Source organism: Tenrec ecaudatus, chromosome 10 (assembly GCF_050624435.1).
Source record: "Tenrec ecaudatus isolate mTenEca1 chromosome 10, mTenEca1.hap1, whole genome shotgun sequence".
Classification (NCBI taxonomy): domain Eukaryota; kingdom Metazoa; phylum Chordata; class Mammalia; order Afrosoricida; family Tenrecidae; genus Tenrec; species Tenrec ecaudatus.
The window spans coordinates 36,166,769-36,191,836 of record NC_134539.1 but is presented as its reverse complement, the minus strand read 5'-3'; the positions used below and the strand labels follow the sequence as shown (position 1 = coordinate 36,191,836).

Below are 25,068 nucleotides of genomic sequence, written 5' to 3'. Positions count from 1 at the left end.
GTACATGCACCTGGAAGAGTCACTGGTTTGACCCCTCTAGAGAACCCAGCCCAGCACAGATGGAAAATCAGTTTGCTCTGTGAACTTTTACCCAAACGACAATAAGAAGGAGGTCTCCAGCAGTCCCCGTGTGCAGGACTCTGGACTTAGGAAGATGAGTCAGCTCCAACAGCACCCCAGAGCAACTTTCCAGAGGGCTTGGGGAAATAGAAATGGGTACATTCAAAGAGATGGAGGGAGTGCCATGGGCTCTTCGGTCTCAAAAACGACGTTGGAGCTCACATCACTGCCTGCAAATCTCCACCCAGATACGGTCGGGCATCCCCCAGGAAAGAGTGAGGACCAGTGTGTCGTATGGAAGTCAGGAGACAGCTTAACCAAGGAAAGATGTTCTCTTTTTTGCCCCTCCCTCAACTGAATTTTTCAGCTTTTATTTTGAAATAATTATTGATTTGTAGGAAGTTGCAAAAATAGTACAGGGAAGAGTTCTGTGTACCCTCTACCAATTTGCCCCCTCTCAGAGGACAGTTTCCACACCAGGACATGGACACTGTATGTGCACAGGTCTATGCCAGTTTCTCCCATGTGTAGATTCATCTCACCAGCAGCAATCAAGATCTAGAAGTGTTCCATCACCCCCAAGAGCTACCTCACCTCTGCCACCAACAATCCCTAACCCCTGGCCATCACTAGCTGTAGCTCTAGGACTGTTTGAGACTATTTTTTAAATGGCATCAGGCAGTGGGTGACCTTTGGGAAAACCTTTCTTTCCCACCCAGTTTTGTCCTGGTTTCGGTATGGGTATCAGTTTTGGTGTATGTGGGATGAATGCCCAGGATGTGATTGCTGGGTTGGCTAGAATGGTGCTTTCATGCTTTGTTTTAGAAACAAACCTGCCCAGCAGGGACTTTCAGGAAGATGGAGCACTAGGCAGACACACCATCCCGACTCTCTTCCTAGACCCTAGAGACCAATCGAAACACTGAGTCCTACAGCCATGAGCTGCAGAGGAAAGAACAGAGAAGTTGATTGACTACCCACTGGGAGAGGAAGCTGAGCAAGAGCGGCGAGAAAGAAGGCAAAGAGGTTGAGTTGTTGGCTGGCCTAACGGTACCGCCGTCTCGAACCTGGCAGCACAGGCAGACCTGCGGCTGGTGACAAGAAAGGTTCGATCATCCCTTGTTCACCACACCTTTCTACCCAGTGGCTGGTGACAACCCCAGACTCCCAGCACAGCCCCTTGTTCTGCCTGAGGTTGGAGCAGCGCCCTCATGTGTTGGCCTCTGTGCTTCACGTGCGTGTCTGGAGGTGCATGCAGTCTGTCTCATCAGACAAGCAAGACAAGAAGGCCCGAGTTCCCAGCCACCCCTGGCCGGACAAGAACTCCTTCCACAGCCAGCCACACCGCCCAGCTGCCCTGGGGACCCATAAGAGTTCACCTAGACCTCAGCCACCTTCAGAGCTGGCAGGAACTGCTTCTGAAGTAGGTGTCTTGGCCCCAGACACTGTCTGGGCTGGCAGAACTGTGACTGGGAGCAGACGTCCCGTCCTTGACTGGCTGAGGTCACAGACCCATAATGGGAGCGGCCCACCCCACAGTTCTCTCCCGCCTGGGTCCCCCCTACCTTGTTCTTTTCCTTCATTTGTGTGCGTGTCCCTTGTTCTCTCTACACTTTTATTTATCTTCTTCCACTTATACCCCCTCTCCTTCCTGCCTTTCCCCTTTACTCTTCTCTCTGCTGTCCCCTCCCATCGTTTTGCTTATTGTATTTCCTCTTTCTTTTTATTTTTCCTTTTTATTTTCCTGTCCTTGGCTCCCTCTTTAATTATTTTTTTCCCCTCTTTAATTATTAAAATCTTTTTTCTTGCTGTTGTTCGAGTGCCTTCTGCTTTTTTTTTTCTTTCAAGTATTGAGAATGCCCAGAAATTTATTGTAGCAGCTTTAACGCCTTCCTGCTGGGGCGATGTGCTACAAATTTGGGTCCTTCAATTTTTAAGTGTGGAACAATGCTGTTTCTATTCTCTACTTGGTTTAATCAACCTCTTCGATGGTGGGTCCAGATGAAGCACCACCAGGTGGAGGAGCTCCACCACCAGGGAAGCCACCAGGCATCCCTCCACTGCCTTCTGCTTTTTAATATATTTTTTCTCTTGTTTGCTTGTTTTTTGTCCCCCCCAATGTGAGACAGCAATTGTGCCCACAAGCAGCCCTACTCAGTGGGTGACAGCCACTACCAACTCCTGTACCCCTGTTCATAGATCTACAGTGGCTAATATTCTGCCAAACCCACCCTCAACTGAGCTACACAAACAGAGAGCTCATGTTCTCGATCACACCCACCAAGAGACATCATTTAGAAGAATTCAAGAAAGCAGTACAAGAACAGACTGGTTGAATAAATGAAAAATTAGAAATCATCACAATCAGAAAATAGAAACCTAGGATATAAACACTAAAATTTCAGAAACAGGTAATATATAAAAATAAGAAAGGGAATAGAGGATATATTGGAAGGGCAAAGGATTAGAATTGAGTCCATAGAAGGCCAAATTAGTGAACTTGAAGACATATTCATCTTTTCAAAAAAGAAGAAGAAAGCCTAAGACTTATAGGGGGAAACCATTAAAAGAAGTAACTGAAGTGTGTTGGTTTTGGGAGACTAGAAAAATAAATCCAGAGACACTCATGGATATAAGAAAGAGCTTTATATAAAAGAATAATTGTATCTTAAAAAAATTCCACCCCAGTCCAGATCAAGTCCATAAGTCCAATACTAGCCCATATGTCCGATACCGGTCTATAAATTCCTCTTCAAACTCACACAACACAGGCAATAATGCCAAATGCAGGAAGATCACAGGCAGGTGGGTGGCAACTCTTGTGGATCTAGTGGCAGTGGAAGCATCTCGGTGTTAGCATGAGTCTCCATGTGGCTCCTCCAGCTCCTGGGTTCTAGCTCCATCAGTGTAGCTTCATGTGGCTTGTCAACAGGAAGACGAAGCAGAGAGTGTGGGTCTGGCCTCCAGTGAGCTATTTATCTCTATAGCACCTCCAAATGAGGCGATCAAGCTGAGACCTGATTGACAGGCTAAATTCAACCTCTTCACTCTTAATAGTCTCAAGTTGACACCCAATTATGTAGCTACCACATTAAGTGTGATAGGAATTCCAAAAGAGGAAAAGATAACAAATAGCACAAGGGAAAGTGTTGAAAAGTTACTGGAAGAAAAGGTCCCTAATATCATGAAAGATGAAAATATATGCATTGAGGATGCTCAACAAACCCCAGACAGGACAGACCCCCCACCTCCCTCACCCCCAAAATAAAATTACCAAGACATATCATAATAAAAAATTCCAAAACCAAAGACAAGGAAAATAAATCTGAAAGCAGTTCAGGAAAAACAAAAATGTTACCGACAAAGGAGACTCAAAAAGACTGAAATCTGATTTCTCAGCAGAAATCATGTATTCAAGAAGGAAATGGGATGACATCTATAAACTCTAGATGAAAAAGAAAAATTGTCAACCAAGAATTTTTTTATATCCAACAAAAATGTCCTTCAAATATAGTGGCAAAATTAGGACATTTCCAGGTAAACAGAAAATAAAAGACTTTCTAAAAACCAGCCCAATCTTGCCATACTAAAGGAAGTCAACCTGAGCTCGACATGCGTGAACACCACTCAGAAGTCAGCCAGGTGCAGAAGTAGCCAAAGGAAAACTCACCTGCAAAACTGAAAAAGGAACCAGGAAAATCACTCTGTAAGCAAAGCCAGTTACAAAGTAAACAGAGGGAATAGACAGTGTAGTTACAGAACTGCCAAGTAGAGGAAGCCCAGTAGATTTTAAGATAGAACAAAGGGTTTTTTTAATTTGACGAGAAATGAATAAATCACAGAATAATTGCCAAGAAAATTAATAAGCCTTATCAAAATAAAAGAGGAACTAAGTGTCAACTCAACTTTGTATGGGTCTACAACTTAACAGCAATTGCGTGCAACCCTACCCTTAGTCAATACAACCTTCCTGCTACTGTTAACCTTTTCTCTCCTTTTGCTCTCAATTTTAACTAAAAGAAAGAAAGAAAGAGCCAACCCATTTTCCAAAGTGCCCGTACCATTTCATAACGCCACCAGCAAAGGATGAAAGACCCAGTTTCTCCATATCCTTGCTGGTGTTTGGCATTTCTCTAGTTTTCCTTTCAGACACAGTCTGATAGGCGTGTGGTCTTTGCGTTTTCCTAATAGCTAGTGCCGTGGAACATCGCTTCATGTGTCTGCCGGCCGTCTGTATGTCCCCTGTGGTTAAATATTTCTGCATGTCCCTTGCCCATTCCCTAGCTGCGACGTTTGTTTTCCTGCTGTTGGGTTTTGACAGTTGTGTAAGTATTCTATCTAACTAGACCTGGCCTTTGTCTGCTTCGTTTGTCCGGTTTAAAAATGTTTTCTCCCTGGTCTGTAGCTTCTCTTTCCCTCCTCCTCTTAACAGTTTCACACAGATATACGTTTTTATTTTGGTGAAGTTCAGTATTTTCATTTTATGGGTTGTGCTTTTGATATTAAACCCGAGACCCTTTGCTACCTCTAGTTGCTGCCAGGTGACACCGAGTTTGCTCTGATTCCTAGCAGGATGAAACCCTGCTCAGGAAGTACTGTCAGGTCCTCACAATTGTTAGATTTGAACACATTGTTGCAGCCATCTCCTTGTGTCAATCCATCTCCTTGTGGGTTTTTCTCTCCTTTATTGACCCCCGACTTTGCCAACCTTGATGTTCTTCCCCAGGGACTGATCTCTCCTGATAACATGTCCAAAGCACATGGCCCTGACTCTCACCTCTCTTCTGAGCATTCTGGCTGTACTTCTAAGACAGATTTGTTCTTTTGCCAGTTCAAGATACTGTCAATGTTCTTTGCCGACACCATAATTCAAATGCATCAGTTCCCCACTCTTCCTTACTCACTGTGAACTCACAGTAAATTCACAGGAGGCGATTGAAAATACCCAGGCTCGGGTCAGCAACCTCGGCCCTAAAGGTGGCATCTTAATTCTAGATCCCAGAAGATTTCCCCATTATTATTTTTTCTTCTAAAAGCTTCATAGTGTGCACTTAAATATTTGATCTGTTTAAGTTAATATGTCTGTAAGGTATGAGATTTAGGTTAAAGTTCAATTCGTTTTGCTTACGGATATCCAATTGCTGTACTGTGTGGGCCTATTTCTAGGCTCTTTAATCTGTTTTGTTTGGTTTTTTTATTCTGAACTTAACTTCCCTACAAGCTATAGGGCTATTCGCACCATTTTTTAATATGTACTGAGTTGTGCATCTCTGGTGAATTTTATGAGTTTTGATGTACCAGAATTTTTTAATATTCATTTTTCAGTCTTGAGTCTTGTTGTTACTGAATTTAGACCCCACAGCTGCTCAATGTAAGCCCAGTGTTTCATTTGTTTGTTTTGCTGGTGCTTCTTGTTCCATCCATGGTCCTAGGTAGATGGCAAGATGTCTTGCTCCCTACCTGGGCAGCCAGGGGCCAGAGATTTTACTGGTTCATGGCTGGAGCAGCCCCTTTGTGAATCTGGCTTGATGCAGGTAGTCCCTCCTCACGTCAAGCTTCCAGAACTCCCTCCTATCACCAGGCCCAAGTCTGATGATCTCACCCCCACATTCCTCCACCTCCTCTTCCTCCTCCACCTCCTTGTCTCCCGCTCCCTCCCCTTCCGGGCTTGCTTGGTTTAGTGCCTGCCCTGGGCTTTCACACCCAATTCCCTCTGTCATCAGCACCTTCCTTTTTTTTTTTTGGTTTGGTTGATCTTGAGCGTGCTGCTAACTTCAAGGCCAGCAGTTCGAAACCACCATTCACTCCACGGGGCAAAGATGGGGCTACTACCCCCATAGAGAGTTGTAGTCTCAGAAACTCACAAGTGCAGTTCTACCCTGTCCTGTAAGGTCACTACATCGACTCTGTGGCAGTGAGCTTTGGGTGTTGTTGTTTTTATTTTTGGGAGGTACTTCTCCAAGTCTGCTAGTTGTGTCAGCATTTCTACGTGTTTGAAGCAGGAAGGAGGTTTCTCCAGATCTGCTCCCTCACTCATATTGTTATTTCACACATGGGATTTTTGTTTGTTTAACATCACAGCACTTGCTCCTGGCATTACACGTTGCCTGTCACTGTCAGCACGAGGGGCTAGATGTTCTACAGCCCACCAATCACAGAGCTGTTTGCCCAGTGCTGCCCTCTAGATCCCTCCCAGGCGTCACTGGTGTGAAATCCTGCTGCAGGGATCATTCAGGCACTCAGATGTCTTTCCTGTGGGGCACATCTCTAGAGATGACACATCTGGCTAAATAGGCAGCCACACGGGAGTCCTGCTGGGCCCTGCTGAAGCTGGCCTGCTGGCCTGAGTGGTGGGTGGCAGAGAGGCCTCAACACCGTGCCTCCCCACATCACTCACACAGAGACAGTAAATACTAGGACCAGACCATGAGCCCGGAAATCCATCCATAAGCAATAAAGTTCAAATATAGTCCAAAGAAGCCAATGGCCTGACCTAGCCAACCCCTTGCTTATAGAAAACAATCCAGAAGAACTTGGTTGTTAATTGTCTCTAGGAGGCAGTCCCAGCAAAATCATTCAATGATTTTCTCCGTTCACATTCCTCACGCACCCTGCTCCAAGGCCTCTCAGGGAAGTGCGTCCAGAGGGGAGGGAACAGTCCTTGCTCTCCGGCTCCCGAGTTAACACTGGAATTCCATGGTCATGTAGCTGACGACTTTCTCTTTTCGGAATCTTCCGCATATTCCACACTGAGCTTCTGATGTTTTTCTAAATGAAAGCGGAGGCTTTCTACCCCTGCACAGAGCGACAGTCTCAGAAACCCACGCGGGCATTTCCACCCATCTCACAGGGTCACCGTGGGTCAGAATTAACCCGTGGCAGGGAGTTTGAAGTTTCATCTGTGGGGGGGGGGACATGCATTTATCTTATTACTGTTGGGTGTCCTCAAGGGAATGCCAATTCATCGTGACCTTAAGTACAAAGGACAGCACATTTCCCTGCCCCGTTGTTCCCTTTATCGCGGACATGCTGCTTTACCGAGCCTGATGTCCTCCTTCTGCAGGAATTGGTCCCTCCGAGTAACATGTCCTGTGGCTGCAGATATATATGTAGCTACTCTTAGAGGAGGGGACCTTGAAAATAGAAACATGGAATAAAGAGATTATGGAAATTTCTTTACCCAATTCACAATTAAAATTTATTAATTTATTTAAAGTAATGGAATTTCCCCACATACCTTCTGAAGCGCCATCTGATAGATGTGTGGGTGTGTCCTGGTGGAGTAGTGGTTACATGTTGGGCTGGGACCCGCATGGTCTGCAGTCGGAAACCAGCAGCAGTCCCGAGGGAGCAAGACTCGACTTTCTACTCCGTTAACACTTACAGTCTCCAAAACCCACAGCATTGACTTGATGGCAGTGAGTTTGGTTTTGGGGGGGGTGTGTGGGGGGGGTGTGCGCGCGCGCTGCACACCGTTGAATCCAGAAGATTGGCCCTCCAGATGTAAGCAGGAATTTTGAATGGGTGTGGGCTGTCAGATTCAAAAGGCCCTCAAAGATGGGGTAGAGACCCAGGCTCAAGAAGTGGAAATTGTTTATCCTTGGTCACATTGAAAGTTCGAGGTAACCCTAGAGCCCCCACGGGAATCCATGAAGTCCCTTCAGGCAGACGGGTGAAGAGAGGCACTTCGTTCACTGCCATTGACTCATAGCAACCTTATAGGACAGGGTAGAACTGCCCCTGTGAGTTTCCGAGACTGTCACTCTTAGCGGGAGTAGAAAGCTCCGTCTCTCTCCCGAGGAGCAGCTGGTGTCTTTGAACTGCAGACTTTGCAGTTAGCAGCCCAACTTGTAACCACTACGCCACCAGGGCTCCAAAATGTGTCACTAGGAGGATCAAATGATAAGATATGACATTTTGAATACATCTGCCATAATGAACTTTACAGTGCTCTGTCTGATAACAAGGCTATTCAAATCCCTGGACTGTGGTCAAGGAGGAATCACAGGACCCTGCACATGGACTTTGGGCTTCCACTGTCATCCATAGCCTTCTGAAAACCAAAGGCTCAGAAGCAAAGCTGCGATATCGTTCCCTCCTTTGGATTCGGATTTTATTATTTACAGTCCTTGGATCACATAGGCTTCTTCCATGTGGCCTTACTCGAATATTGTGTTTCATCAGTGTATACTGCACCCTGGCTGGCTCATCCCTTCCTTGTGACCCTTCTGTGAGGTGTGTCCAGTTGTCTTCAAATGGGCTTTGGGTCTCCACTCTGACTCGCCTTGTTTGCATCAATATGATTGTTTTGGGTCCTTTGAACCCTGATACCTGCCCCGACGACACCTCGTGATGACACAAGTTGGTGTGCTTCTTCCATGTGGGCTTTGATGCTTCCCTGGCGACCACCAGTTCTGTACCTCAGGATAGCAGCCGTCTGCTTCTTTCCACCCGAGGCATTTTAGCCTTAAGTCCAAGGGCTACAGGGGAGTTTGAGGTAAAGTTCAGCTGACTTATAGGGATTTCCACATCGAGCTGTGGCCCAGGAAGGATGTTGAGGGCTCTGAAAGACAGTCTGAAATTCCAGTAGTCATTAGCACATGCCCTGGGCCACCAAGGGCTGGATAGAGACTAGGTCAAAAGACACATGGTTTGAAGAACTGTAGCTTTACAGCATATTCTAATATCTGTCAAATCAGCTCTTCCTTCCTTCGTGGATCTTAATTTTAAATCTTCTTTTTCCCTTTATTGAGTCTACTCCTTCCTATCACGATTTTTTTTTTTTCCTCGAACAAGTCATTTCATTTATTTACCTTTTCGGATTCCACCAACCAGTCCCTCCCCTCTGCCTTGGGCCTTTCCGTTTTGCCTTCCCGACCAGCGGGTTGGGGCGGGGGGGGGGGGGGGGGGGGGGGGGGGGGGGGGGAGGGGGGGGGGCTTCCCCAGGCCTCACTTTCACCGGTGGGCCCCCCGCCCGGACTTCTTCTCTCCACGGCGCCTTCGCGTGGGGGGCCGTCGGCGCGGCGGGCGGCGGGGCGCGGGGCGCGGGGCCGGGCGCCAGGCGAGCCCCGCTGCCGTGCGTGGGCTTGTAGACCAGGTGGAAGATCACCTATCACGATTTAACGGTTGTTAAATCCACATGTTAAGGTTTGGATTGGGATTACATTGAATTTACAGACAACTCTGGAGACCAATAGCATCTTATCATCATAACTCTTCTGAGCCAGCAATATGATTTGTGCTTCCCTGCTCTCAGAATATTTATTTTAAATTGGTTTCTGTAGCATTTAGGCTTTGGTTTATCTAGGTCTTCTCAGCTTGGGTAAAGTTTATGTTTAGATGGTTTGCAATCAATTTTCTTTTCCAGTTTTAAGGAGGATCTTTATTTTTCCAGGTATTTTCGGATGTGGTTATAACCAGTCCTTAGGGAAGTTTTGGGTTTAAAAATTGACCTCCACCTTGCTGGATTCACTTTTTACATGGGGGGTTGGTGTGTGTGTGTGTGTGTGTGTGTGTGTGTGTGTGTGTGTGTGTCTGTCTGTCTGTCTGTCTGTCTGTCTGTCTCCTGGAGTTTCTAGGCTGAACGTCCTGTCCTGGGCCATTTGGGTTTCCTTTGCAGGCTCACGCAGACTCGAGTAAAACCTGGCTGGCAGGGAAATTCACAGAACTGCGACTGCTACTCGATGAGGAGGAAGCACTGGCCAAGAAATTCATTGATAGGAACACGCAGCTTGCCCTGCGGGCCTACACGCAGCAGACAGAGTCCCGAGGGCAGCGCATCAAGATCTTGAATGACCTCTCCCACCGCGTCTGGACCATCAGCCAGGAAGCCAATCCCATCCAACTGCTGCAGGTGACTCGGGGCTTCTCTGCTCCCCACTGCCACCTGCCACGCCTTTTGTCTGGGCTGTGGGAGTGGGGGTGATGGACGTGGGGGGTGTGGTTGTTACCGACCATCCAGCTGCTCCCCAAGTCAGGTGGCCCGTGTGCCACAGAGTGAGATCCTGGCCCTGCCTGGACCCCAGGGTTGACTGTGGATCACAGGGTTTCATTGTCTGATTTTCCAAAGCAGATTGCCAGTCCTTTCTCCCGTGCCCATCTTACTCTGGGAGCTCTGCTGGACCTTGTTCATCGGCATAGTGACTGTCATGCAGGTGTGGCGGTGGTGGTGGAGCACTGTGTGCCTTGGCCAGGAATCAGACTCAGGTCTCCTTCCTGGAAAACAAGAAATCTACCACGGAAGCCCCAGGGCCCCTCAGCTTGGTGATGGTAGCATTAGATACCGTATTTGTGCCCTAAAGGGAATACACAGAGGATCACCATGTCTCCACGCACATGAGAGCAAAACCTTACCTAGCTGGGAAAATAAGATGCACCTTGAACTGATTCATGATAGTGAGAGCCACCGTTGATGGGATCTCTGTGCTCCCAGCAAGCATCCCTGATGGCACAGCTAACCCAAAGATCAGCAGTTCGAACCCAGTGGCCCACTCTGTGGGAGAAGATGTGGCAGTCTGCTCCCATAAAGAAACCTTGTAAGGGAGTTCTGCTCCGACCTACAGATTCACTGGGAATTGGAATCAACCTGATGGCATGCCGACCCACCCAGACTCGCCCCCATCAGGTCGATTCCGACTCATAGCAACCCTGTAGCACAGGGTAGACCTGCCCCTGTGAGTTTCTGAGACTGTCGTTCTTTACAGGAATAGAAAGCCTCACGTTTCTCCCGAGGATTGGATAGTGGGTTTGAACTGATGACCTTGTGGTTAGCAGCCAGTAGGTAACCATGCTGCCACCAGGGCACCCTTAATGGCACACAACAACCACCACCAAACATGTGCCAAGCCCTTTCTGTGCCTTAGATGTATATTTACCAGAACGCTTCCGGGTGGATCTCGTGACCCCATCTTACTAATGAGAAATGGTGACTTCTAGGAGGCAGAGGTGGGGTGGGAACCAGGATCTGCCTGACCCTCAGTCCCCACGGAGGCAGGGCTCATCCCTCGGCCATTGCAGTGACTTGAGACAGCCTCCTGGGAGGGCGCCCACTTGAAGTGAGCAGAGTTGGTTCAAAGGAAGGAGGCCGCTGGGCCCTGCTGGAGGTCATTACCTTGGGTTGGAGGAGATTCTCTGCAAAGGCCCTGAGAGTGTCTTATGGCTGAGGGTAGTGTTTCTGTCCCCTCTTTGGTGTCTAGAACCCCTGGGCATGTGGGTGACTTTCCACTCACCTGACTCTTCCCGGTCCCTTCTTTACCACGCCGCCTGGAAAGCTGAGCGCCAAATACGCTTCCAGTAAGTTCAAGGCGACTGCAGGGCGACATTCTGCGATTCCTCTCACTCTGGCCGCCAGCTCCTCTGGTGTTCTCTCTGCTTCATCTTCTTTCGTGCGGCGTCCAGTGACCTTTTAAGACATGCTAAGGCTATGGGACAAGACATGCTATGGACTTATGGGACAAGACATTTTATAGGCTTATGGGGAAAGACATGTTATGGGACAAGACATGCTATGGACTTATGGGACAAGCCATGTTATGGATTCACTTTAATAAAGGCAGCGCAGAGTCTAACCACAGCCTAGCATGGACTCTGTATAGTAAGCGAGAAAAACAGCCCCCACAAAGCCTGTGAAGCCAGCCCCCAGGGTGGAGTTCACCTTGTGCATTCACCTTTAGGTGAGCCAGCCAATTCTCGTGGTCCGTTATGTCAGCTGATTTTCAGGTGACGTGTCCTCTGGACGCAATAGCACTGTGCTCTTGGAGGGCAACAGGTACAAAGGGGTTCCTCTGCGCCTCTTGAAGTAATGGTCCTTTTTAGTGCGACCGAACATGAAGAACCTCTTTTGGGGGGAGAAGAAGGTTTTCTGACATCATAAGCACAGAGTCGCGACCGTGACGTCCTGTTACTCTCTGGCACCATCTCTCAAAGCTTCCCGTGTCCATCATCATCCTCCCTCTTTAAACGTACGCTGAGCAGCCTGCGCTGAGCTCTGCTTCTAGGAGGCCACAGCGGGGCAGCAGGTGTGTCCCAGGAAGGTCTGGTACTGTATGGTCCCGGAAGACTGTGTGGAGGTGACAGCGGAGCTTGCTGTGGCTTTTTGGTACCTCGGCAGAGGCACGGGGTTGGGTAGAGGGCTCAAAAGGGTGCTTTTCTTGGGGCACAAGCCCCAGGGGGCCTGCCAGAGGAGCCGTGGCCCAGGCAGCCAGATATAAAGCCGGCAGTCGTTTCTGCCACTACTTGGTCGCTCTCAACAGCGTTTCACCTTAAAACTGGAGGGAGGCACAACTTAGAGATTGTCCCAAGGTGCTTGAATATAGGGGACTGGACTTGGGCATGACATTTCTCTTCCCCTGTACCTTCAGGGCCAGAACAGCCAGATTGACCCCTCCCTTTGCCCCTTAAACCTGCCATAGACTAGGACCCAATCAGTGGGCATGAAAGGGAGGGAGGGGTCTTGGAGGGAGGGGCCACCAGCGTCAGCGCTGGGAAGCCTTCCACCCAGCTTCTCCAGGTGTGTGGTCCCCCCAGGACTCTGCGCACCGGGGAGGAGGTGAGAGCAGGTTCCAAGGCCGGGTGGGGTGCGCCCCTGTGGCTGAGTGCATGGTGGAGGCCGGGACCCCACTGCAGGGCCTGGAGCGGCCCTGACCTTGGGTGTCCATCTGTCCTACACAGGCGTACTCGGCTACCAAGCAGGAGATGCAGCAGCAGATGAGCCTGGAGGAGCTGTGCCACCCCCTGCCCCTCTCTTTCGAGCCCGTCAAGAGCCTCTTCAAGAGCCTCGTGGAAGCCATGCAGAATACACTTCAGGGACCACTGGAAGTCCGCCTTAAGGAAAGTAAGTTGCTCTAAGACCTACTCAGGCCCTCACCTCCCCGCCACCACCCCCGGGTCCTAAAACCTCACCTCCAGGAAGTTGATTCCAACTCATAACCACCGCATTGGACAGTCAAAGTGACCCACAGGGTACCCGAGACTGTAAATCTGTGCAGACGCAGACTGTCTCACGTGTCTCGTGGGGAGGGGCTAGTGGGTCCGAACAGTCGACTATGGGGTTCGCCAGTGAGCACTTTACCCACCGTGCTACCAGGCCTCTCCTCATCCCAGAGATTGCTGCCAAGCTCACCCCCTACAGCACAGCTCTGCCACCCCTGGGCCCTGGGCTGGGCTGTCTGCCAAGGTCCAGCCCCCTTCAACTTCACCTCCTACACTCCTGAGACCATGCACTGCTTCTGTCCCGTGACAATGTCCACTTGCTGCCCCGCAGATGGCTCCTGACTCCTGACACTCCACACATTTGCCTGCTCTGGGCTCCCAGCCAGAACGGATGCCACCACCTCCTCCTCTTTCTCTGCCAGACCTAGTCCCACCATCTTCCAGGTGGGCATAGTGTGCCCCTGTCCCTACACACACCTCCCCGACAAGCACCCTCTCCTGGTGTCTCTGCCCTGATGCCTGCCCCTTTTCAACACCAGGAGGGATTCCCTTAGGGACCAGCTCTGAGCTCCCCACACAAAGCCAGTGCTCAGGGACGTCTGCTTACCCCTCTGGCTGTTATGATGCACCCATCGAACTTTGGCTGAACCCCTCCGGGGTGTCCGCATGGGTCTGGGGTGAGCAAGGGCCAGAAAGCAAGCAAATTCTGGTCTTGGTGGTTCTCGCAGGGCAGGGGCTGAGCGAGCAGACCTGGAGGAAGCCTTCAGCCAGCTCCTTGGATCTGAGAGGTCCCAGGCATGGACTTGGGCTCCTGACCCAGATCCTCGACCCCTTCCTGGCCCTGGGCAAAGGACCTAACTTTTCTGTGCCTCTGTTTCCACATCTACAAAATGGAACCCAAAACTCCCGGCACTGGTGTGGGCACCAGTGCTTAGAACGGGGCTCAGGTATAAATCTGAAGCCAAACCTGTGCCTCCCGAACTGATTCTGACTCATAGTGCCCCCTAAAGGAAAGGGTAGAACCACCCATTGACTTTCCTGTAATCTTGACAGAAGCAGACTGCCACACCGTTCTTCTGGGAAGCGGCTGGTGGGTTGGAACTACTGACCTTTCTGTTCCCCGCCCTGTGCTTAGCCGCTGTGCCACCAAAGCTCCTTAATAGAATAAAATAAACACCCTATAAAGGTTATCTGGTATTACTGCTGCTGCTGCTGCTGGTATCTTGTGACCACTGAGGGAAATGTATTGGGACACAGGGGAAAGTAGGTGCAAAGGTCCTGAGGTGAGGTGAGGCAGGTGCGAATTCAGCATGTCAGAGCAAAGTAAAGGGGCCTCAGGATAGAAGGAGGACCGGGTACAGAAAGGGACTGAAAATCGCATCACATCAAAGAGGCTTCAAAGAGCCTTGGTTTGAACCGAGAGAAGAAGGGTGTTTTCTGAGCTGAGCGAGAGTGTGTGGGAGTGGGGAGAAATGTTCGGTGTGAGAAGGTTTGCCCCGATGATGTGGGGATATGAAATAGGCCCCTAGGTCGGGAAAGTGTTTCCTTAGGGAGGATTTCCCACAGTGAGGAGTGACAGTGAGACTGTAAGGAAGTAACAGGCTGCTGAGGATGAGGTGATGAGTGAAAGCCAGTTGGTGGCAGTGGCCATGAGCTCCAGCTCTGGAAAAGGCAGCCCCCTGCCTGGAGGAGCCAGCCAGGCAGAGGGAACTACAGGGGCCCAGGGCAGCCCACTGAGGAGGCCAGTGCAGGGAGGAGAGGACAGGTTGAGGAGAGCTGAAGTTGAGGAGGTTGGGAGCCACCTTGTCAAAGGGGGCATGGCAGTGCCAACTCTTAAGACTGGCATAAAAGGGAGCCAAAAGAGAGGCAGAGAGACCAGAGGAGGACAGACTAAAATGCCCTGGGCTGGACATGAGAGGTGAGGCCAGGCCCTGTATGCAGAGCACTCCTGTCCTCACAAGGGGACAACAGCAGGTGCCACAGGGCTCTGAGGAAAGAGTGGGTGCTCTGACAGGGATGCCAAGGAGGACTTCCTGGAGGAGGTGGCACTAAAACAGACCCTCAGAAGAACGAGAAAGATTTTGAGGATCAGAAAGAACAGGGAGAGGCAATTCAAACAGATGAGAGGATGCTGTCCTGAGGAGCACGGTCGATGGACAGTGAGCACTCCTGGGTTAGTTTTCCAGGTTCTGTTCAATATGTAGTTCTTCTGTAACATCCATGGGAGCCCTGGTAGTGGAGTGATTATCTACTGGGCTGTGGATCTGCAAGGTCAGCAGTTCGAAACCACTAGCCGCTCCGAGGGAGAAAGACAAGGCTTTCTACTCCCATCAAGATTTACCGTCTCGGAAACTCACAGGGGCAGTTCTATCCTGTCCGAGAGGGTGGCTGTGAGTTGGCACCAACTCAATGGCAGTGAGTGTGTGTTTGGATAACATCCGCTGGGAATTTGGGTACCTAGTCCAACTAGACAATTCTTTAGAGGTCATTTTTTTAAAATCACCTTTTAATCTTGTTAGTTGACTGTGAATCAATTCCAACTCAGGGCTACCCCGTGTATGCAGTGGAACCGCTCCACAGGGCTTTCCAGGCCGGAAGCAGCTCCCAGGCCTGTCTTAGGAGGTGCCTCTAGGTGACTTCAGACCCCCAACCTCGCAGCTGGTAGTGGAGTACTTAGTCGTTTGCACGGCTTAACAGTTGTTATATCTCAATTAAAACAAAAAGAATAAATAATAAAACTATCGGGGTAGGAATCTTAGCAGTAGAGACCTGAAACTTAGAACTCTGGCCTCATCATTGTCCTATGAATGAGTGTGTGTGGGGGGGGGAAGGGGGTTCCCCTAGAAAGGATTGAGTTGGACAGACCTGAAATGCAATTTGTCCTCATTCACATTCTAAGCGGTCTCTTCCCAAGGAGCTGGGGATCCTGCTAAGTCCGCCGCACCAGCTAAGACTTGCTCTGTGTTCGAAGCACTTTTCTAAGTACTTTCCCTGAGTTCGTCCAACTACGCCTTATTGCCACCCTGTAGCCTAACCAGAAAGCCCACTGCCATCGAGTCGATGGGGACTCACGCGGGCCTTCTATAGGGTTCTGGGACTGGGGATCTTCACAGGAGCAGAGAGCCTCATCTTTGTCCTTTGGAGGGGCCCGTGAGCTTGATCCGCCAACTTCGCAGTCAGTCCATACTTAGCCAGAGCTAGATGCCTTCAGTAGCCCCATTTTGCAGATGCGAATGCTGAGGCTCAGAGAGGTGAAGTGGCGTACCCTCAGTGACACAACTGATAGGTGGTAGAGATGGAATGCTAACAGACTGTGGCTCAGGACCTGCTTTCTGAGCCTCTGGGCTCGGTTTCCACTGGACCCATCACCCCTTATGCACCATCAGATGAGGTCTCCACTGCTCACATGTCATCCTGAGAGGCCCTGACTCCCAGGAAGCACCAGGGTATGGGTCTTAGGGCCACGAGGCCCTTCCAATGCTCCCTATCTCATGTCACCACCTGTTTGCTCCACAGACTGCAGGCTCAATGGGGCCAAAGGGACACAGAGCTTTCCCTAGTTCCCAAATGGGATACTGTCTGTCGACTCCACCCTGCTCTTTACCCTCACTCCCAGTGAGCTGCTAGACCCTGGCAATTCTGCCCCTGCCATGGTTCCTCTGCCCAGGCCTTCTCCACCCCTGCTGCCCCGGGTCAGGCAGGAGCCTCCCAGCAGGCCCCTGCCTCCACTCTCACTTTGCCCAGCAGAGGGAGCTTCCTAAATCCTCCTGCTCAAGTCATGCCCTCCCTCAGACACCTTCCATGGCTCCCTACTCCAGACTCCCTTTATGCCTTCTCATCCGAATAGCTAGCTCCCCACCGTCTCTTCTGTGTCCAACTCTTCCCCATCCTCCAAGGGCAAACCAAAATGCTTCCTTCTCCCATAGCCCTCCCACACTCCTCCCAGTCCTACGGTGCTTGGGGCCTCTCCTCCTTCCAGCCTGGAGCCCTCCCTGAAGATCTTAGATCAAATGAGACTGTTCTCAGCTCCTTTCCCCGGTGTGCGCCGTGGACCTTGGCTTGGGTTTCCTAGGAACGCTCGCTCACCTGAAGGAGATCTCACAATGGCCTGCTGAGCGCTCAGCTCTGGTCTCTCGCTTTTTTTCATCTGTATCCTGGGATTTGCCCTTCTGTCCTAGAGGGTCCCCGTGAGTGGTCATTGGCTACTCCACAGCAGCGAGTTCTGTATCTTTTTGTGTGTTTGCTTGCCTCTCCTCCTCCGGTGTTGAGGATTCTCATCCTCTGACTGTCGGGCTCTCCAAGCCCGGCAGTTCCCTTTCACCCTGGCCAGCACTAGCTTGCAAAATGCAGGCCCTTTAGACCTGACATTGTCCTTGAGTCTCCTGTTGCTGTGAAGGTGCATTTCCATGAGAATTTTTTTTTCTAGCGTATTTTGCCGTTTTGACTTGTGCTGCTTGCCTGAGCGCCGAGCGCTCATTTCTCACGCTGTGTTACAGATGAGAACAGTCGGCTCTCCGGCGCCTCCAGTGCCCCGCCAGGTACCTTGTTGAAAACAGGTCCAACCCCGGACAGAGCCCTCTTCTTAAAACGTAAGTCACCCCCACCCCCACCCCACCCCAAGGCTGTGGAGGGCAGGGCACAAACCCAAAGGCTCTCCTTTTTACCTCCAGTTGAAACCCCAACTTGTTTGTCTTTCACCTTATTCTTCATCTTTTCTCAAATACATAACACATGCGCATTGAATAAAAATCAGAAAACCAAGAGAGACAAAGGAAATCACCAGCCCTGTTTTCATAGAAAACTGCTATTATAAAAAAAAAAAAAAGAAAACTGCTATTAGATATCCTTCTAGCTTTCTTTGGTCTCTCTAGACAAAAGATGTGCTTACATACAGAGATCTGTTTAAAGTGCCTGCTCAGAAGGTGGTGTCATACTGTACATACAACACAAAAACAAGGCAAGACAATAAAACCCAGTGACCCTGTAGGACAGATGGAACTGCCTCTGTGGGTTTCCAAGGCTGTCGATCTTTACCAGAGCAGAAAACCTCAGCTTTCTCCCTTGCACCAGCTGGGGGAGTTCAAACTGCTGACCTTGTGAAACCCACTGGGCCACCAGGATGCCTTCTTGTTGTACAAACTGTCACGCTGCCTGGTCCTCTCGTTTTCATTTAATGCTATGTTGTGAACCTATTTGTTCCCTTGAAAAAGTATCCAGCTCCTTGTAGAAAATTCAAAAGTTACAGATGTTCAAAAATAAAACATCATCGAAAGCAGCCGGAGCACTCACCGCCACCGCAGTCCAAAGACCCGAGCTTCCTGCCGCTGCTGCCACTGGCTGAGGCTCAGGAAGGTTCTGTGGCCTGGGGCCCAGTGGGACGTCCCCGCCAGCCTCTAGTGGCCTCTTGGCCCCAGCCCGGGGGTGCTCCCAGAACCAGCGAGGCCCCAAGAGCTCTACCTAGTTCACAGGATCGAACCCCGAAGTAGCAGAACTCTGAGGTGGCAATGGCCAAACCCCAGGTGGCTGCAGCGCCCGTCTTCGTGTCCACGCTGTCAGTCAACGCTCCTGAATCTTACTCACCAGCTTATTCCTCCAACTACTACAGAATCCCATGGTTGAGAAGACTCTCCGACTCTGTCAGAATGTGTCCGGGACTTTTTGAATCACCTTACAGAGCAACCTGGCTGTTTTGAAACTGAAATGGAACCGTTTGCAGAGACCCTGAATGGCCTGGTCATGACCTTGGGGGAACTCAGCTATCAACAGGCCCCCTCTGCCCCAAACTTCCATATGGGAGCTCATCTGTGCAACTGCGTGCTCATCACCTGAAAACGCACAGGGCAGCAACTTCGGCCCGTTGCTCCTTCAAGGATGTCGGACCGAATATGAACTTAAAGCTCAAGCTGCAAAAGGGAATGCAGCGACCTGAAAGTGATTTCATACATTTGTCCTCTTCCAGGGAGAACTGTGTCTTAATCTGGAGATCAGAGGACCAACGGACAGGTCACAAGAGCAATATTCTGCAGATTGCTCTTTGGGAGTTGCTGAATGCCCTCTTTTCCAAATCTGTGGATGACAACTTAATTTGTGCAGTAAAATGACTCAAAGTGACAGGGTCAGTTTGGGAAGATGCCTGGAAGGAGAAAGGAGAAACTGGTATGGAAGAAATTATTTAGAGAATTGAAAATGTTCTCCTGGATGAAAATCGCAGCAGAGACGGCAAACTGAACTCTCGAAGCTTGGTCTTGAACTCTGGTCCGTTAACTGGGGTAGAGCCCCCGCCACGTCCACATAAAGAAAAGCAACAGCTGAAAAGGATCCTGTGTTATGAATGCGCCATCGCATACATCTGATGGTGCTCCTTTCACTGCAGCCGATCCAGAGTACCAAGAGACATATCAAGAACTACTTGAAAGAGAGAAGACTATTAAGAAATGGACCAGACTTCTCAGGGGCTGGTGTTCCATCCCTGGATGATACTGACATTGAGATGGACCCAGAAATTGAAGAAGCTTATGAAAAGTGTTGTTTAGAATCAGAACGTAAGCGAAAGCAGTCATGATAAGTTTCAACATATCACATTTATACAGCCGCCTAGGTATGGTGATTTAGCAGAACACGGGAAAGCAAGAAAAGGCAACACATGTAAACCAAATTAAGGATGCTGAGTTATGTTACTAATGTATCCGCCAAAATAAGCTATTCCCTTTGGCTTAAAATAAATAAATAAATAAGTATATAAAAATGAAACATTGTCCCTCCCAGAGATAAACGTTATTGGTATTTTGGCGTATATGCTTTCAGACATTTAAAAAATATACATGCATAGATTTTTTTTAAATGAGATCATCTTATAGTGTTCTGCAGTCTTTCTATTTAACACCAGAGTGGGATAACGCTCTATTTCAATAAATACAAATAGTACCATTATTTTGAAAGGATTCCTAGTATTCCAGGTAATGGATATATATCATATTCAACCCATCTTATCATGTTGGAAAACATTCACGCTGGTTTATATTTTCATTTTTAAAATTTCATTTCTATAAACAATGCTGCATTAAGTGCAGTCCTGCAGATATGTTTTTGAATTCTGACTCGATTTGAATAGTCATTTCTCAATCGATGGCTCTGCATGCATTTAAAAAAATCATTTTATTGGGGGTTCATACAGCTCTTATCACAATCCATACATACATCTATTGTGTCAAGCACATTTGTACGTTTGTTGCCATCTGCATGCATTTTTAAGTTTTATTGGCATATGTAATTCACAAATCATACAAGTCAATAGTTCAGTCACATTACGAAGAGTTATACAATCACCACAGTCAGTTTTAGAACATTTTATTCTTCTTCTCATCGCATGCATTTTTAAAATAAACTTGAATTGAGATATAAAACACACAGGGAAATAGTACATAAGTAAAATCAAGGCGTGTGTAAAAGTAAATCTATCCTGTGAACTCCCAGGTCAAGACATGGACCCTTCTAGCTCCCCAGAATCCCACTCTCACATGCCCCCTCCACTGACGGTAACCACTTGCTGATTGTATCTGTGAGTTTTGTGTGTATGGTATGATACCAATCTTAAGAAAGTTGTAAAGTAGCAGGTAAGGGGAAAGGTGAGAGAGGGAGGCTGGAAGGACATATACCTCCATGTTAACGTGATAGTTTGTTGTTTTTGGTTTTCATCTTTTGAATGAAATTTTAGAAATTGGCAACGGCTATGAAGGATGTCTAGTAACATTTTTGCCCGCTCCTCGTGTCTCCCAGTCACGTCCCCCGAGGCAGTCTGGGTTAAGAGGAAGGCTTTTCATTTGCCTTTGCAGAGTTCTGAGTTTTCCCATTTTCCACTGAGAACGTGTAGGGGGCCCCTCAGGCCCCGCACCTCCCTCCCCATCCCCACTGCCCCCTCCCCATCCCCACTGTCCCCTCCCCACCCCCACCCGCCCTCAGCGCTGGGAATCCCACGCGCACACCTGGACCGTTTCCCGGGGGCGGGGCTCCGCTCTGTCCCCGCCCACCAGGCGTGGTCCGTTACTCCGCCTCTCCGCAGATGCGCGCACGCCCACGCTGGAGCCGGACACGATGCACGCGCGCCTGCGCCTCTCCGCCGACCGCTTGACGGTTCGCGTCGGCATGTGGTGCTGCCGGGGCCCGGCTCCCGCGCTGCGCTTCGACGCGCTGTGGCAGGTGCTGGGCCGCGACGGCTTCGCGGCCGGCCGCCACTACTGGGAGGTGGACGTGCAGGAGGCGGGCGCCGGCTGGTGGGTGGGCGCGGCCTACGCCTCCCTGCGGCGCCGCGGCTCCGAGGCGCCCGCGCGCCTGGGCTGCAACCGCCAGTCCTGGTGCCTCAAGCGCTTCGACCTGGAGTACTGGGCCTTCCACGACGGACAGCGCCACCGCCTGCGGCCCCGCCACGACCCCGACCGCCTGGGCGTCTTCCTGGACTACGAGGCCGGCGTCCTGGCCTTCTACGACGTGACGGGGGGCATGAGCCACCTGCACACCTTCCGCGCCGCCTTCCAGGACCCGGTCTTCCCCGCCCTGCGGCTCTGGGAAGGCGCCATCAGCATCCCCCGGCTGCCCTAGGGGCCGGGGACTGAGTGCCGGCCTCTGATGTCCCCTGACCCCGCTGCGACTGGCCCACTGCCTCCTGGCCCACACCTGGGCACTCCCCTCGCCAGCAGTCAAGCCTGTGCTCCCAGCAGCCGTTCAGAGATGGCCTGAAGAAGGCGCCTGCGCTGCTGCTCCCCGCAGCGTCTCGGCGAAAGTGCCTTGAGTTCATTGCACACTGAACTGTAAGCTGCCTCACCTTCCCTGGTCCGGAGTTCCTGACCCTCAGCCTGGGAAGCTAATTGACGCAGCTCCTAGAACTGTGCCTGGCACATAGTAAGTGCACGAGATGCCGGTGGCTGGATGCGGAGCCAGGCGGGCGCCCACTCTGCCTGTTGGGTCTCTTAACTGTCTTGTGGTCTGCTTCTGAGACTGATATCTTCAGCATGTCCCTGTCACCTCCCTTCAGAGCGGCTGCAGAGTCTCTACACGGGATCGGCTGAATCCTCTTTCTTACCCAGCCTGGTGAACGACCTCAAATGTCACCTAACCTCTTCCTGGAGCTCTCCCCCAAGATGACAAGGGGGGAGGGGGGGCACCTTACCTTAGCATTCAAGGCTTTTCTAGTCTGCCCCAAACTACTCACCCTCATCAAGTTCCTGTTGCTCTTCTCAGGGACCCTCTGAGCAGACCTGGGGTCACAAAGACCTGAGGCCTTTGCTGTTGCTCTCCTCCGCGACAGATCACCACACACGGCACAGGAAAGCCCTCTTTTCCCTTGGCATCACTCAGTCTTCCCCGGCCGTCACTGCCTGCCCGCAAGCCCCCAAATCTCCCCAAGCTATGAGTCTCTTGCTTAGAGACACAAGTCTGGGGCCTCCCTTTCTAGTCACATTGGAAGCATTCTGACGCAGCTGTGGCCTGTGCACTCCCCACCAGGAACAGGGCAGGTAGCTGGCAGTGACTCACAGGACAGCTGAGCTGGGAAAGCCTCAGAGGTCACCCAGCCTTGACCTCCTTGTGCACTGTGGGGAGTCTTAAGGTCTTTCCGGAAAGAAAGAGAAGTCCGCAGATCTCCCCACAGCAACTTTAAATTGGTCCAGGCCTTGAGGCAGGTCTAATTCCTTGTTCCCCTGTCCCCCAGACAAGTGTCTAACCTGCCCCTTGGCCCAGCCCTTCTGAACCGGCTTCCCACCTGGGAGATGTGAATGCTCATTCATTTATCTGGGGATGTTGGGAAGAAATCCGCAAGTGGCTGTCACTAAGCAACCACAGGCAGTTTTCCCAACGGCTGCTGGGCAAGCCTGTGTGAGTGGGCAGCCCCAGACATCCTCGCCCTCCTCAGATTCCTCAGCTCCAGATGTTGTCAGGGAAACCCAGACAATCTAATTGTCTAGAAGGAGTGACAAGTAGAGGTCCCCAGAGGGAGGCGCAGGTCTCTTCCCAGGGTTTATGCCTCAGTTCCAAAGGTCTGCATCCTTCCTGGTTTTGCTACGTCCCTTAAATGGATGTCCCTTGACAGACACATCCTGTGATAGAGCATCTCTTTAGGTACTTGGTAGGTGTGAGCAAGAGTAGGCTAAAGCAGCCCAGCTCAATCCACTGATGAGGCTGACCCTATGAAACTGCCAATCATGCTGACCCAGAAAATAGCCCTTTCACATGCGGTCACCCTAATAAGAGTTGGATACAAAGTAGAAGATACCTAAGGAGTGTCTTCACAAGTCCAGCTAGAGAGATGGCGAAGCATTCTAATGCAGGAACCTCGGGAAAGGGGCCGTTCATTCTGGGAATGGTGCAGAGGTGAATTCTGGCAGGCAGACGCCACACTCCGGATGTAGGAAGTTAGGGGCAATGATGCCCCTCTCCTGAAGACCAACACTTGTTCCTTGACCCACAAGCCCAGGGGCAACTAAACAGCACCGCCTGGATAGCCCACCCGTGTTTGAATGCTTTTCAACCCGGAGCTTATTTTCCCACTTGTCATGTCAGAATGGAAACAGGCTGAGTAACTTGCCCTGGGACAGCCAGCTAGTGGTGGAGCTATTAGCAACAGGTCTGTGTTCAAGCCCACAGAGCCCTACCCTCCAGGGTGACGGCTGCTGGCCCGTGATAACTGTTCTTGGCTCTGTTTTGGAGCCCATGATATTCTGCTTTTGCCTGCTTGTTCCATGAAACTTACTGGTACTTTGGGATTGCCTCGTTTTGGGAATCTGGAATTTACATAGCAACAGAACTGGCCTTGCAAAGACAAAAGCCTCCATCAAATGTCTATTTTGTGCCAAGGCCCGTGGTAGCCAGAAACGAGGCATTTCGGCCACAAGCCATTGGGTGACTTCAGGCTAGTTATCTTTTTCTTCTTCCCAGAGTATCCTCTGTAAAACGGGGCTGAAGATCCAACCGCCAATTATGTGAGGCTTCCAGGAACCAAAGGTTGTGAATTTGCCTTAAAACACAGGGCTGCCCCAGGCGGGGCCTGTTAGCATCACAAGCTGAGCTTTCATGGTGGCCTGTCACTGTGTGAAGACAACTGACATCCTTCCTCCCTGTCTTTGGGCAGGATCAGGAGCCTCTTTGAAGCCCTTCACCCCGGGTCCGAGCTTCCTTGGGGTGCACATCTATAAGGGGCCAATAGGCCTCTCAGATTTGAATGGTGGAAATTTCTTTATTGGCATATCAAATCTATCATTTATTGGCATAGCAAATTGGTTGCATATGAAAGATGGTAATTTTATAATAATGTGATTTAATAAAATATAAAACGTCCCCTATAATTGTGTTCTTGTTTTTAGTGAAAATAAACATTTTTGAGTAAAAAAGGTTTTGATAGGACCTTCTCCCAGACAAGAACGGGCCATGTCCAGGAAGCACAGAAGACCCCGTGGAGAGACACGAGAGAACGGGAAAGGTGGGGGTGGGTGAGTGGGGGGTGACAAAGTGGAGAGAACATGCCACCTCCAGAAAGGGGGAGGTGCAAAATCAATGGTTATGAGGGTGTAGGGTGCCTGTTATGGCGTGATCAAGGGTGATGTAACCAAGAGGAATTACTGAAACAAATGAAGGCTGAGCATGATAGTGGGACAAGAGGAATGTAAAAGGAAATAGAGGAAAGAACTAGGAGGCAGAGGGCATTTATAGAGGTCTAAATACAGACATGTACATATGTAAATATGACAATGTCGGACAGTATATGACAAATTAATAATTTATAAATTATCAAGGGTTCCTGAGGGAGGGGGGCAGGGAGGGAGGAAAAAATGAGCTGATATCAAGGGCTCAAGCAGAAAGCAAATGTTTTGAGAATGATGAATGGCAACAAATGTGCAAATGTGCTTGACACAATGGATGGTGATGAGTTGTACAAGCCCCCCAAAGATTATTTTAAAAAGGGGAAGTGGAACCAAAAAGAGACCTGAGGCTGTGCCTTCACCTATCTGCCCTCCCTCCCTGTCCCCTCCCACATCCACTTGGAGGCCCTGGTTACATCCATGAATTCTTGGTGGATGTGCTTAAGTGTGC

At 50.1% G+C, this 25,068-nt stretch overlaps 1 protein-coding gene and 1 pseudogene across 1 annotated transcript in view; both read left to right on the top strand.

The window, feature by feature from the left end:
- The window catches only part of TRIM14 (tripartite motif containing 14), a 28,569-nt gene extending 6,796 nt beyond the window's left edge, over nt 1-21,773 (top strand). The window contains exons 3-6 of the mRNA XM_075558988.1: nt 9,680-9,913; nt 12,730-12,892; nt 17,487-17,579; nt 21,050-21,773. Of these exons, the coding sequence (XP_075415103.1) occupies nt 9,680-9,913; nt 12,730-12,892; nt 17,487-17,579; nt 21,050-21,585 (1,026 nt within the window). The 3' untranslated portion in view covers nt 21,586-21,773. The remainder of the gene's footprint in view (nt 1-9,679; nt 9,914-12,729; nt 12,893-17,486; nt 17,580-21,049) is intronic.
- LOC142460179 (polyadenylate-binding protein-interacting protein 1 pseudogene) lies at nt 18,358-19,552 on the top strand (annotated as a pseudogene).
- Nucleotides 21,774-25,068: the final 3,295 nt, after the last annotated feature.